The 12,351-nt window shown below is 38.9% G+C and overlaps 4 protein-coding genes across 4 annotated transcripts; 2 read left to right on the forward strand and 2 right to left on the reverse strand.

Annotated features, from left to right (window-relative positions):
- The first annotated feature begins 608 nt into the window (after window positions 1-608).
- LOC106938166 (trace amine-associated receptor 13c-like) lies at window positions 609-1,761 on the forward strand. The gene is made up of 2 exons (XM_015020047.1): window positions 609-772; window positions 867-1,761. The coding sequence occupies exons 1-2, from the start codon at window positions 609-611 to the stop codon at window positions 1,675-1,677; spliced, it is 975 nt and encodes a 324-aa protein (XP_014875533.1). The 3' UTR covers window positions 1,678-1,761.
- Window positions 1,762-4,169: 2,408 nt separating this feature from the next.
- On the forward strand, window positions 4,170-5,283 carry LOC106938154 (trace amine-associated receptor 13c-like). The gene is made up of 2 exons (XM_015020035.1): window positions 4,170-4,333; window positions 4,476-5,283. Exons 1-2 carry the CDS (start codon window positions 4,170-4,172, stop codon window positions 5,281-5,283), a joined length of 972 nt encoding a protein of 323 aa, XP_014875521.1.
- Window positions 5,284-8,234: 2,951 nt separating this feature from the next.
- On the reverse strand, window positions 8,235-9,405 carry LOC106938162 (trace amine-associated receptor 8a-like). Its single transcript, XM_015020043.1, has 2 exons — window positions 9,233-9,405; window positions 8,235-9,098 (listed from the first exon to the last, which is right to left on the reverse strand). The coding sequence occupies exons 1-2, from the start codon at window positions 9,403-9,405 to the stop codon at window positions 8,288-8,290; spliced, it is 984 nt and encodes a 327-aa protein (XP_014875529.1). The 3' UTR covers window positions 8,235-8,287.
- Window positions 9,406-11,594: 2,189 nt separating this feature from the next.
- LOC106938155 (trace amine-associated receptor 13c-like) lies at window positions 11,595-12,347 on the reverse strand (the record flags this gene model as incomplete). The annotated part of the gene is made up of 1 exon (XM_015020036.1): window positions 11,595-12,347. A coding segment is annotated over one exon (753 nt), but the record flags the coding sequence as incomplete, so codon positions are not given.
- Window positions 12,348-12,351: the final 4 nt, after the last annotated feature.

Consider the following 12,351-nt stretch of genomic DNA (forward strand, 5'->3'; position numbering starts at 1 on the left):
GATCACATGACTCGTGTGATGCAAAAAAAAAAAGTGTTTCCATTGCAGTTGTGAAATACATCTATTTTAATATGCCCGAAAAACCACCTCATCCTAGAGCAGAAACATTTAGTCATTTAACACCATTTCACTTTTAAATTAAGCAAATTTATTTTCATAATTTCAATTTGGGTAATTCTGTGGTTATTGGAAGTGCAACTACTGGCTGGCTGCTGCATCGGAGAGACACGTTAAATGAGATGTTGTCTCTTTGTTTTCCCTCTCTCTTATCATGTACTTTATATTTTTATATTCACTGGAATTTTCCCTGTAGCCAATCAATCAAATCAATCAGTCCAAATTTATTTGTATAGCACATTTCAGCAGCAAGGCATTTCGAAGTGCTTTACGTCATAAAGCCAATGAAGGGATAAAAAGGAAAATGAATTTTATGTAAGAAAAATAGAAAAAAACAGTTCATTAGAAAACATGGGAAGATGAACATGCTTCACCCTCCCAATCAATAATTCATTAGAATAATTGTAAAACTCTCAAAGCATCATTTCCATGGGGAGCAGCATGAGGAGGAGGAGGATAAAAAGCTGGAGCTGCTGCTCTCGTCGACAGCGATGGAGGAAACTGAACTCTGTTTTCCACGAATGTTCAACTCCTCCTGCAGGAGGCCAAAGCGTCCCTACTTTGAGGTCATGCTGGTTTACACTGCGCTGTCTTTTATCTCCGTCCTCACTGTAATTCTGAACCTGCTGGTCATTGTCGCCATTTCTCACTTCAGGTGGGACACTTTCCAGGTTTTGTCGTGTTGTGCGTTTTCAGTTTGGTAGCTGATGTCTCAGTTAGCATCACGTTCCTCTGGTCTTCCTCCACAGGCAGCTGCACACTCCCACCAATGTCCTCCTCCTCTCTCTGGCTGTGTCAGATTTCCTCGTCGGTCTCCTCATGTTCTTTCAGATTATTCTCATAAACGGCTGCTGGTTCCTCGGTGACATAATCTGTGTTTTGTATCAGTATCTAGCTTATACGATCACTGCAGCCTCAATAACAACCATGGTACTGATATCTGTTGACCGTTATGTGGCCATTTGTTACCCTTTGCAGTACTCCACTAGAATGACACAAAAACTAGTGAAGCTCTGTGTGTGTGTGTGTTGGTCTGGCTCAGTGATCTTTCAGTGTGTGATCCTGAAGGACGACCTGCAGCAGCCGGGCAGGTATAACTCCTGTTACGGCGAATGTATCATTGTCATCAACTACGTTGTGGGATTTGTTGATATGACCTTTAACCTGATTCTCCCCATCACTGTTATTGTGGTTCTGTATGTGAGAATATTCACGGTGGCGGCAGCTCAGGCTCGGGCGATGCGCTCTCAGGTCGCGGCCCCTGCGCTGCACGGCCCCCTCACCAGAATGAAATCTGAGTTGAAGGCAGCCAGGACGCTCGGTGTAGTCGTTGTCGTATTTCTTCTGTGCATGTGCCCGTACTTTTGTGTTGCCATCACAGGGCAGGACCAGTTGCTCAACGCGTCATCGGCAACTTTTGTCATATATTTGATTTACTTTAACTCCTGCTTAAACCCTATTATCTATGCCTTTTTTTACCCCTGGTTCAGAAAATCAATCAAACTCATTGTAACACTTGGGATCCTGCTGCCTGACTCGTGTGACATCAATGTGATATAGAGAGGTAGTGACAGCTGAAAAGATAAGATCAGGGTAAAGTTTAAACTGCACAGTTTCTACGTGAGTTTAATGAATTAGCCTCGACTGTTTATCTTAGTTAGCAAAATCTTCTGAAGCTGCCCATATATTATGCATGCAGCGATGCACATTCAAACAGCCAAACCCCTTTGGTGAAGGTTAGAAACTAAAATTACAATAATGTTTTTAAAGGTACACCGTGTCTCTTACCGTACTTCTGTGTAAAATTTACAGGGTTACCCCTTTTTTAAACTCTAAAAAACCAAGAGACATTTCTGAGCTTTCAGCAGATCCAATATGGATGAAATATTATCACATTTATCGAATAATAGAATCTTTATAAATATATATATATATATATATATATATATATATATATATATATATATATATATATATATATATATATATATATATATATATATATTTATATTAATCTAGTTTAAAAGGTTTGTTTTTACAAATTTGATCAAATATCCCTTGGTGTATTTTTTCTGTTTAGTTAAATGAAATATCCTAAAAACACTATGTATGTGTATGCTTGTACGTCGCCATCACGTCTGTTCAAACAGAGGACATACTGAATGGGAAAGACAAAACTTTGATTAGAAAAAAAATCTCACTCCATGCTGTTTTAAAAATATGTGGCCTGCTGTTGTTGAGAATCACAGTGGATGGTTTGAAAAGATTTTTGCTCGAGTCGTACAGTAAGATTCTGTAACTTAGAACGCTGCCTGAATAGTTTTTAATTGGTTGTTTTTAGTTCACATATAAATGTTAAGTGAGTAATTATTAAAGTCTTTTTAACTCTTGTTGTGTCTCCAGTCTCCACATTTATTTACTGAACTCCACAGAATGTTCAAGGCCTTTGAGATTTTTTTTTGTATCCATCCCCTGACTTATACTTTTCATGAACCTTTTCTCTGATTATCTTGGAAGTGTTCATACTGCGATGGTTGCTAGGAATACTGATGAACCAGTGAATGGACCATCCAGACTTTATACTACAGTCACTGGAGACACACTCACTGCACTCAACTCAAATCAAATTAAGTCAAAAATACTTCTTTGATCCCAAAGAGAAGTTAAATGAGGTTGCAACTCATATTAATTTGAATTCTTCAAAGAGTTTTAGTAGATAGTGATGGCTGTTGGTGGGAAAGATATAAGGTCTACAGTGCAAGGAAACACACACTGTGCTTCTAGGTTTTCCACTTTGTAACATTTTCTTGCACAGGTGCTACTTTACTTCTTCTTTTCCTCTGTTTTTTATTGAGCTATTTATCTTTATCATGTTTAATCAATTTTATTTTATAATTGTATTCAAAGTAGGCAGAACTGAGCAGACTAAAATCTCATTATCTAGGAATAATTTTTAAAACAATGCAACAAACATGTTTTGTTTAGCCAGTGGACGTGTGCTAACCTGTTCAAAAGGTCATTGCAGAGCACAGAACTGACCAGTCTCAAAGTTCAGCGTTTACTTTTCTGTGGTGTCGCTCGCAACCGTTCTATGGGGTGTTGGACTGAGTAGCTTGTATGATGAGTTCAGCAGACATCCAGTTGCACCAGGCGTATGATCATTTCTGCTGCCACTGGTCTGGTGGAACTGAGCAGAGAAGGTGAGCGGGAGGAGTCCTCTGTGGGGCGGAGCTCAGCGAGGGCCTGAAGCTCTAAGGTACAGCGTTGGGTAAAAAGGTGGCGCTTTGTAAGAGCAAGCGTTTAGACAAGCCTGAATGGCTGCCACAGGTTTACTCAAACACACATGAATGGATCAAAACTTTTTTTTTTTGTTTTATGAGGGAATTATAACATGATATAAAGCTAAATAAAAAAAAAGCTGATAAGAAAACTGAACTAGAACAGCTGAACATCATTACAGACAATTCAGAATCCCCGTGGCTGAAGTTTGTTGTGAACCCAATCAGCCTGAATGCTGAATGTTCACACCCATGCAGTCAGATTGTTGGAGCTTCTTGATTGGTGTTTCACTCAAGTCAAATTTAAATCAAGTAAAACGTTTTGAAAATATTTATTATAGTCACATTTTCTTACATCTCAAAAAGACGGACTTTTAACAGGGTTCAGCTTTCAGAGTTACTATACCTGTCACTGCTCTGCATGTCGACAAAGATCTCCTGGGTCATCCAGTACTGGATCGTTGTTTGTCAGTGGATGAGTGTGTGTCTCAATTTCTTGCTTTATAGTTTTTAACAGTTTACAGTAACTGTGATTAAATACGGGTCAAATTCTTCATCGCTCAACTTACCAGTTTTTTTTTTTTTTTCTGTTTCCACAAGTGAGTATCTTCATAAATGCAGACAGTTTTTCTGTGCCGATATGTTGTTGTCATGAGGTCACCATGGAGACAGTACAGTAGGGGTAGCATTTGACCGGAGACCAGTACCTTAAAGGTGTGCCACAGAGTTCAACAGGTTATATAAACTGGAGTTTGGTCTGAAAAGTCATCAGAGATGGAAGGAGCTGAACTCTGCTTCCCAGAGCTCCTCAACACCTCCTGCAGTAAACCAAACTATTCTCCCTCTGATATGATGTTCTTTTCTATTATTGTTTGTCTTTTTTCTTTTCTCACAATGATTCTGAACTTGCTGATCATCATTGCCATCATGCACTTCAGGTAAACATTTGTTTGAATGTAAACCTAAACATTTCTTGAAAAATCACAGCAGAGGGCCGTGATTGTGAATGGAATTAAATATGTGACAGATTTTGATGAAATGAGAGAAGTCTTTATGTGTTTGTGTTTTTAATCTTTCCAGGCAGCTTCACACCTCCACAAACGTTCTCCTTCTCTCTCTGGCTTTCTCAGATTTCATCATGGGTTTCCTGTTATTCTTTCAAATTTTCTTGAATGGCTGCTGGTATCTTGGCAATATCATGTGTGCTTTGATTACTGCTTTAGGTTTTATTGTTGCATCTACCTCAGTGCAAACTATGGTCCTCATTTCAATTGACCGCTACGTAGCCATCTGTGATCCTTTACATTATCCCACTAAGGTCACTCTAAAACGAACCCAAGTGTCTGTTTCTGTGTGTTGGACTTGTTCTCTTGTTTATTCCACTGTGATTTTAAAGGAGGATCTGCAACAACCAGGCAGATTTAATTCCTGTGTTGGAGAGTGTACATTTGAGATAGGCCTCACAGGATTTATTGTTGATCTCCTATTAACTTTTCTTCTTCCTGTTATTGTCATCATTATTCTGTATGTTACAGTCTTTGTGGTGGCCGTGTCTCAGATTCGGGCCATGCGCTCTCACGTTGCAGCCGTCTCACATCAGCGTTCAGGAAAACCGAAGAAATCTGAAATAAAAGCCGCCAGGACTCTTGGGGTTGTTATAGTTGTGTTTCTGCTGTGCCTTTGTCCGTATTTTTGTGTCTCAGTTCTGAGCCCAGAGAGTATATTCAGTAGTTTATCAGGTGCTTATCTCCTAATACTATACTATGTTAATTCCTGTCTAAACCCTCTGATCTATGCATTATTCTACCCCTGGTTTAGAAAATCTATCAAAATTATTGTTACACTTAAAATTCTCAAGTCTGGCTCCTCAGATGCAAACTTACTGTAAACTTCAATAATGTATATTACTTTGTTAAAGTATAACTACTCATTTTGACACATATGACCTTAATCTTCAATGTATTTCAATGTAATGTTCGTAACAGTGCTGACATATGAAGAGACAGTTAAGGTTTTGGTGACAGGACTGAATCTTTATAGCACTTTTCTTGATATATGTCAAATTTATAAAGATATCATTAATTTTAGCAGTCTTTTGTCAACTGTCAAATACTGACTAAACTATACTTAGATCTATTTAAAAAATATAACAAACCAGGAACTTCTTAGGTTGCATAATAGAAAAATAAAATCTTCAGGAGTGCTGTCTGTGGTCGCTCTCGAAGGAATGCTCAGATGTCGCTCTATGAAGTGCATTAACTCGTGACAAACCTCAAAATTGCTTATTGGCATCATGTCTTTTTCCATCATGTTATAATTTTGTGCCCTCTGCTTTTCTGTCATCACATTCTCGCCTTCACAGCACATCAGTCATTTTTGGTTGAGAAATTTAAACTGCTCCGTCATGGAGCTCGGCTGAATCAGCACTATGAAGGTAAAACTTAAGGAGCTTGTTGAGTGTTTCAATTTTGAAAACAGAACCACATCTAGTGCATCTTGCATCCCACACTGGATGCTGCTTGGACCATTTCTTTTTCCCGTTCTGGTATGGTCCCGCCATCTTTATTCTTGTATCAAATGTCTCCTTAAGAATGACCAGTGGTGCCCTCTGTTGGATAGCAGCTAAACTACAACACTAAAAGAAGCTCTTACCATGACACCCAGTTTTTATAGTTATTGTTACATTTTCTACATTCATAACTCGATTGCTTAAAATGTAAACACCATCAGATTACCAAGTGACACAGTGTCTGATATAACAGAGAAAATACTGATCAGGTCGGATACATGAGGCTGAATTAAAACTGGCATATTGTTTTAACTATGATTGCGGTGCTTTTGCTTTGCAGTGTAACTTTTCTCATCCCTTTTAATCTTCAGTTTAAAATTTTCCAATGATTCCGAACCTCTTTGCTACTCACATCCTGTAATGTATCATCCTCATCATGCAAAACATATTTTTTTAATATGGCAGCATATTAAAAAACTTATTTTTTTAAATATGGCAGGATACACTGCAAGATTGAAAACAGTCTGGCAGTAGCTTAACTTTTTTCTGTATTGTTGTTATTGATAGTTAGCCACAAACATGATCGTCACAATGAACATATTTGTTTAATTTCTTTAGTTGTTAATTTTCTATTTCAGAGCGTATTGTTTTGAGTTTTCCTTCCTGACATTTTGAGGTGTCCTTGGTCAACAGGATGTTCACAATATTTTGATCCGCTTTGTATTCTTTTTAAATATTAGACACAACTGACAAAGACTTTTTACTGCAGTCTAGCTTAATTTACTTTTTTCAAAAAGTTTTAAGTTCTTTTCTTATTGTTTCAGCTCATAGCTCTTTTGTTTCTCTTTCAGTTATCCAGGTAGCTAATTCTAAGGTCTGCAAACATTTTAACTGAAGGCCTGCTTGCATGATGAGACTTTTCAAGTTTTGCTGCAGAAGGAAACAATTAACGGATCATACTCTAGCACTGGTAATGCAGTTTCATTTATCATATCGCTGATCTGTAAGTGACTCGTCTTAACACAAAACTAGCGGCTCTGAACTAAAGCAGCCCAACCCAAAGCAATTTTGTTGTATAGAAACAAAGTTGGGGAATTATCAGGTGAGATGAATTATGACCGTAGATGTTTGGACTTTTTGTTTCAGTTATGTTTCTGTTTTGCTCCTTTCTTCATTGCTTATTTCCTCATATCTTACCATTTTGTGTCATCCCTTCTCACTGTTATTCTCACTGTTTGTGCTTTGGGTTTGTTTCTTTAGATGAAAGTTTATTTCTGTTTTTGTTTGTTTGTATTAGGTTCAGGTTTCTTTCCCCCTTTTCATTCTCTTTGCTTTCACCTTCCCTCTGCCTGCCAGCTCTTGTCTATCATCTTATCTCTCAGCTGCATTCACTCACCTCTGATTAGCCCCTGTCATTTCCATACTCCTTCCTCAGTAAATATACAGCTTACTCAGTTCATCGTTCAATTCACTTCAGTTTATTTATACAGCCCCAAATCACAACAAATATCATCTTGAGGCACTTTACAGCAGAAGTCATTTTACATTCTAGTTTATTGTAGTTATTAAAGAATATGTTCAGCTTATTCATATTAGTTTAAGACATTCCCATCTAAGGAAACCCAGCAGAGCATTTATTCATTGACTTGTAGCTTTCTCTCCTCCTGGACGACACTGTAGCCACAATCGCTTGCATTCTGTCGTTGACTTTACAGCGATTCTTCACACCAAGCATGCATGCAGCGACAGTGGAGAGGAAAAACTCCCCTTTCACAGGAAGAAACCTCCAGCAGAACCAACGTGGCTCAGTACATGCAGCCGACTGGAGGTTTGAGAGAGCAGAGCAGAGCCGTGTTTGTGTTGCCTTTCTTCTGGTCTTCGCTTCACGTCTCTTGTCTTTCGTTCTGCAAGTCATTCTGCTGCTCTCATTAAATGTGCACGGTGCTCACCCTGAAATAATTATGTGCACTTAATGGTGTACTCATTTCTAATAGGATATTTTTTCACACAAATAATTTATATGTATGGGCATTTTTCTATTAAAAATCAAATCTGTATATAGGCTTGAACTAGAGATACTGTAATAACTTTGTGTTCATTAACTGTTCAAATACACATCGAATAAAACCAGGTTGGACTAAAATTAGCTGAGATTTAGTCATTCAGCTCCTCAGTTTAAACAATGTTCACACGATGAGTCAATATGAATATCTTCTACCTAACGTTGGTCCAAAGTGCAAAATGTTGCCTCTCCCAGTAAAGAGTGACCACAGAGAAGCTTAGGTTGGGCCAGCATCCAACATGACAACAGCAATACCTCAGATGTTTTAATTGTTCTGTTTTCCTCCAATAAAATACGTCTTTAGATCAGAGGCTAATTTCTTTACATCACAAAAGCGTCAGATGAGTCAGACTTCAATATCTGCAGTGTAAGAATCAGTTTGACTGATTTCCTAAACCAGGGATAAAACAGGGCGTAGATCAGAGGGTTCAGGGTGGAATTAAAATAAAACAGAAGAAAAGTCACAGATGAAGCACTGACCGCTGCATCTTCTGCCATAAGAATAACACAGAAATATGGGCAGGTGCACATCAGAAACACAACGACGACAACCCCAAGTGTTACTGCTGCCTTCATTTCAGACTTCTTAACTGTGACTTTCACTGAGCCCTGGAGTGAGACCACTGCAACGTGAGACTGCATGGCTCGAGCCTGAGACACAACCACTACAAAGACTCTGACATACAGAATGAGGATGGCAGAAACTGGACCGATGAAAGACAACAAAAGATCCACTATTCCTCCAACATAATCTAGGACAACTACACACTCTCCAAAGCAGGAATTATACCTGCCTGGTTTTTGCAGGCTGTCTTTCAGGAGAAGGCTGTGACAAAGAAAAGCAATCATCCAACACAGTGAAACGCACATCTTCGCTCGTTCTGTAGTGACTTTGCTGGAGTAGTGCAGGGGGTAACAGATGGCCACGTAACGATCAACTGAAATGAGCACCATGGTTCCTATTGAGGCAGTAGTGATAATATAATCCAAAATAAAGTAAATGGCACACATGATGTCCCCAAGATACCAGCAGCCGTCTATCAGCACTATCTGGAATGAAATGAGGAATCCCACCAGGCAGTCTGAGACAGCCAGAGAGAGCAGCAGGATGTTGGTGGGGCTGTGGAGCCTCCTGCAGAAATGAGAAAACAACCCACTTGTAATCTAAAACAGCTACGTTTGTAATTTCAAAACAAATAAGGTCAGAGTGACACATCCACAATCTATTGTTTGAAACTGTTTTCGAAAGGCAAAGTCTGTCATTACTTAAAGTGGGAGATGGAGATGATGACCAGCAGGTTGAGTGTCACAGTGAGGAAAGAGATGAATGACAGAGCAATGTAAATCAACAACGATACTGAGGGAGGATGCATGGTCTTGCTGCACGATGCATTGAGGTGCTGTGGAAAGCAAAGCTCAGCTTCTTCAGAGTCTTTCATCGTTAGACAGCAGAACAGAAGCTACTGAAGTCTGTCTTATGAAACTATTAGACAAATCATCTCTCTCTCTCTCCGGTGCAATGTACCAGAGGCGGGACTTAAACAGTGTGTTACTCAGATTCTACTGTGCAATGAATTTATGCAAATTAGACAGGCCTATTCTCTGTTTTCAAATCACTTCTTAGAAGTTAAGCGTGTTACCTTGTTACTCTGCTCTTTGACTGCATTTGAGATACTTTATTTAGTTTTTTTTGTGTTTTATCTGTATGGCTGCTCTTATCCCTGGCTTATGTTTCTTAATGGCCATACTTATAAAGATTTCCTGTGTAAATGCAGACTTTTGACTCATTTTGGTCTTTTTAAAATACATGGCACTTTGATTCTGTGTGACGTTTGAAATATCTTTATATATGAAGCTGGATTGTATTATACAGCACATACAATTTCACATCCAAATTTTGTGGGAACCGTTTGGGGATGATGGCCCCTGAAGTAATAGTAGGGTTCTTTTAATCAGCTGCTGTGTGAACTGATAAAAGATGCTGGTAAAAACCCCAGCTAGCTGGTCCTCACAGTCCCTCACATTCTCTGCCCTCAGCATTCTCCGTACAGTGATGGTCTGGCTATGGAGGGATGACCGCTGCAGTATCTGGGCTCTGCTGGTGATTCAGCCGTGAGAGGTCATCGACTCCGACACTTCTTTAAACACTTTTTTGTTGTGAGTCTTTTCATCTAGCTCTCTCTTAAATTTGCCGTACGCCACCAAGCACATAAAAAAAGCATTGGACCACGGTGTGGGTTTCGGTGTTGCCATTATTGCTTTTAAAAACTTCAAAATGGGTTGAGTCCCTCCTCTGAGTTCTTATTAACAAATTTGCCACATTAACGAATGGCAAATTTGTGATGGTTGCAACCAGTAACTCCAGTAAGCAATCAGTGACAGTCTTCTGATGTTGGGTGCCCTTGGAAGCACAGAGCTCTAGAAGCACAGGTGGAAAAATATCATTCCAGTCCAGTTTCTTGATTCTTGTATGGTTGATTATTTTTATTGGCTTTATATTTTACCTTTAATAATGTTCAGATAAATGCACCTTCATGTGTAGTATAGCTTCCTGTTTAGCCAGTCATAACTCAGTGCTATATGTAGCAATCCCTGCGTGTTTTAGGATCCTGAAATAGTTTATACAGAATTAAAAGGCTCTCTGGACACAATGAAATCTGTGCTGACACAAAAGGTAGAAAAAAAAAGATCCACAATTGTGTAATAATTCCAATAACAATGATCCATTAAAAAAAATGTGTTGTCTCTTGAAAGATTTATTNTATATATATATATATATATATATATATATGTCTTATAAGACCATTTTTACAGAGTGCAAATTGATGCACCTCTAACCCACATGAGGATATAAAACTCTTACTAAACAACACAATATGTTTTTCTACTTTTGAACGTTTTTTTTCTTTTTACATTTCACAAATGGTTTTGTTAATAAAGTACAAAACAATATGTAACCATGATATTTACAGTGTGGTTAACTAAAACTAGCCATAATGGACACTTTAACTATGTTGACAGTTTATTAACAGACCTGTCCGGCGGATGAACACTTGGAGGCATATTTGTGCATATAAAACTGTGCAGTCAGTCAGCACTACATTCAACCAACACGCCATGTGTGGAGTTTTTGTCAGCTGGTGAATCTGATCTGTACTGAAAAGAACCTTAACACTCTTTCAACATTTATCACATCACACACACCTCAGTTATTTTCCCTAAAAACCTGCTGCTTACATGAGAAAACAGATTCATCAATGTTTCAGTTCAAAACTGCATTTAATCACACTTGTGCAAGTTTGTGAATAAGTTTATTCTTTATATCTCCAGCTTATTTTGTAACACCTCGATCTGGTGAAGGCGGGTATTGAAGGAGGGGTTCGGATATTTTGGGATTTGGATATTGACTTTTATTTTTATAGAGTTCAGGTCATATTTTTCTGAAATTGGTTCATCTATGTTTAGTTTAGTTGGTAAAAGACAAAATCTTCAATGTATTCCTACGGTGGAAGCACACACTTTTATTAAACTCATTATTTTATTGGGCCTTTAATATAAAATTCCAATATCAGGAAGAGTTCCTCTGTATCTTCATCTTTGCACATTTAAATCTTTATCTCATTGTGCTTCAAACCACATTAGTATTAGAAGAACCAGTTTTCAGGATCTGCAGTGTAAGAATCAATTTGACTGATTTCCTGAACCAGGGATAAAACAGGGCGTAGATCAGAGGGTTCAGGGTGGAATTAAAATAAAACAGGAGGACAGGCACGGATGAAGCGCTGACCCCAGCATCATCAGCCAGGAGTGCGACACAGAAATATGGGCAGGTGCATATCAGAAACACAACTACCACAACCCCAAGTGTTACTGCTGCCTTGATTTCAGACTTTTTAGCTGAGACGCTCACAGAGACCGCTGCGATGTGAGACTGCATGGCTCGAGCCTGAGACACAACCACCACAAAGACTCTCGCATACAGAATAATGATCACGGCGACAGGACCAACGAAGGACAGCAGAAGGTCAAGGATCCCTCCAACATAATCAACACCAACTACACACTCTCCAGAGCAGGAGTTGTACCTGCCTGGCTTTTGCAGGTTACTTCTCAGCAGGAAGCTTTGAAACAGAGCAGAAGAAATCCAACAAATGACAGCACAAATTTTTGCTCTCTCTGCTGTGACTTTGCCGGAGTAGTGCAGAGGGTGACAGATGGCCACGTAACGATCAATGGATATGAGCACCATGGTTCCTATTGAGGCAGTAGTGATAATATAATCCAAAATAAAGTAAATGGCACACATGATGTCCCCAAGATACCAGCAGCCGTCAATTAGCACTATCTGGAATGAAATGAGGAATCCCACCAGGCAGTCTGAGACA

Source organism: Poecilia latipinna, unplaced genomic scaffold (genome assembly GCF_001443285.1).
Source record: "Poecilia latipinna isolate Pla-1442-1.1 unplaced genomic scaffold, P_latipinna-1.0 Scaffold2523, whole genome shotgun sequence".
Lineage (NCBI taxonomy): Eukaryota > Metazoa > Chordata > Actinopteri > Cyprinodontiformes > Poeciliidae > Poecilia > Poecilia latipinna.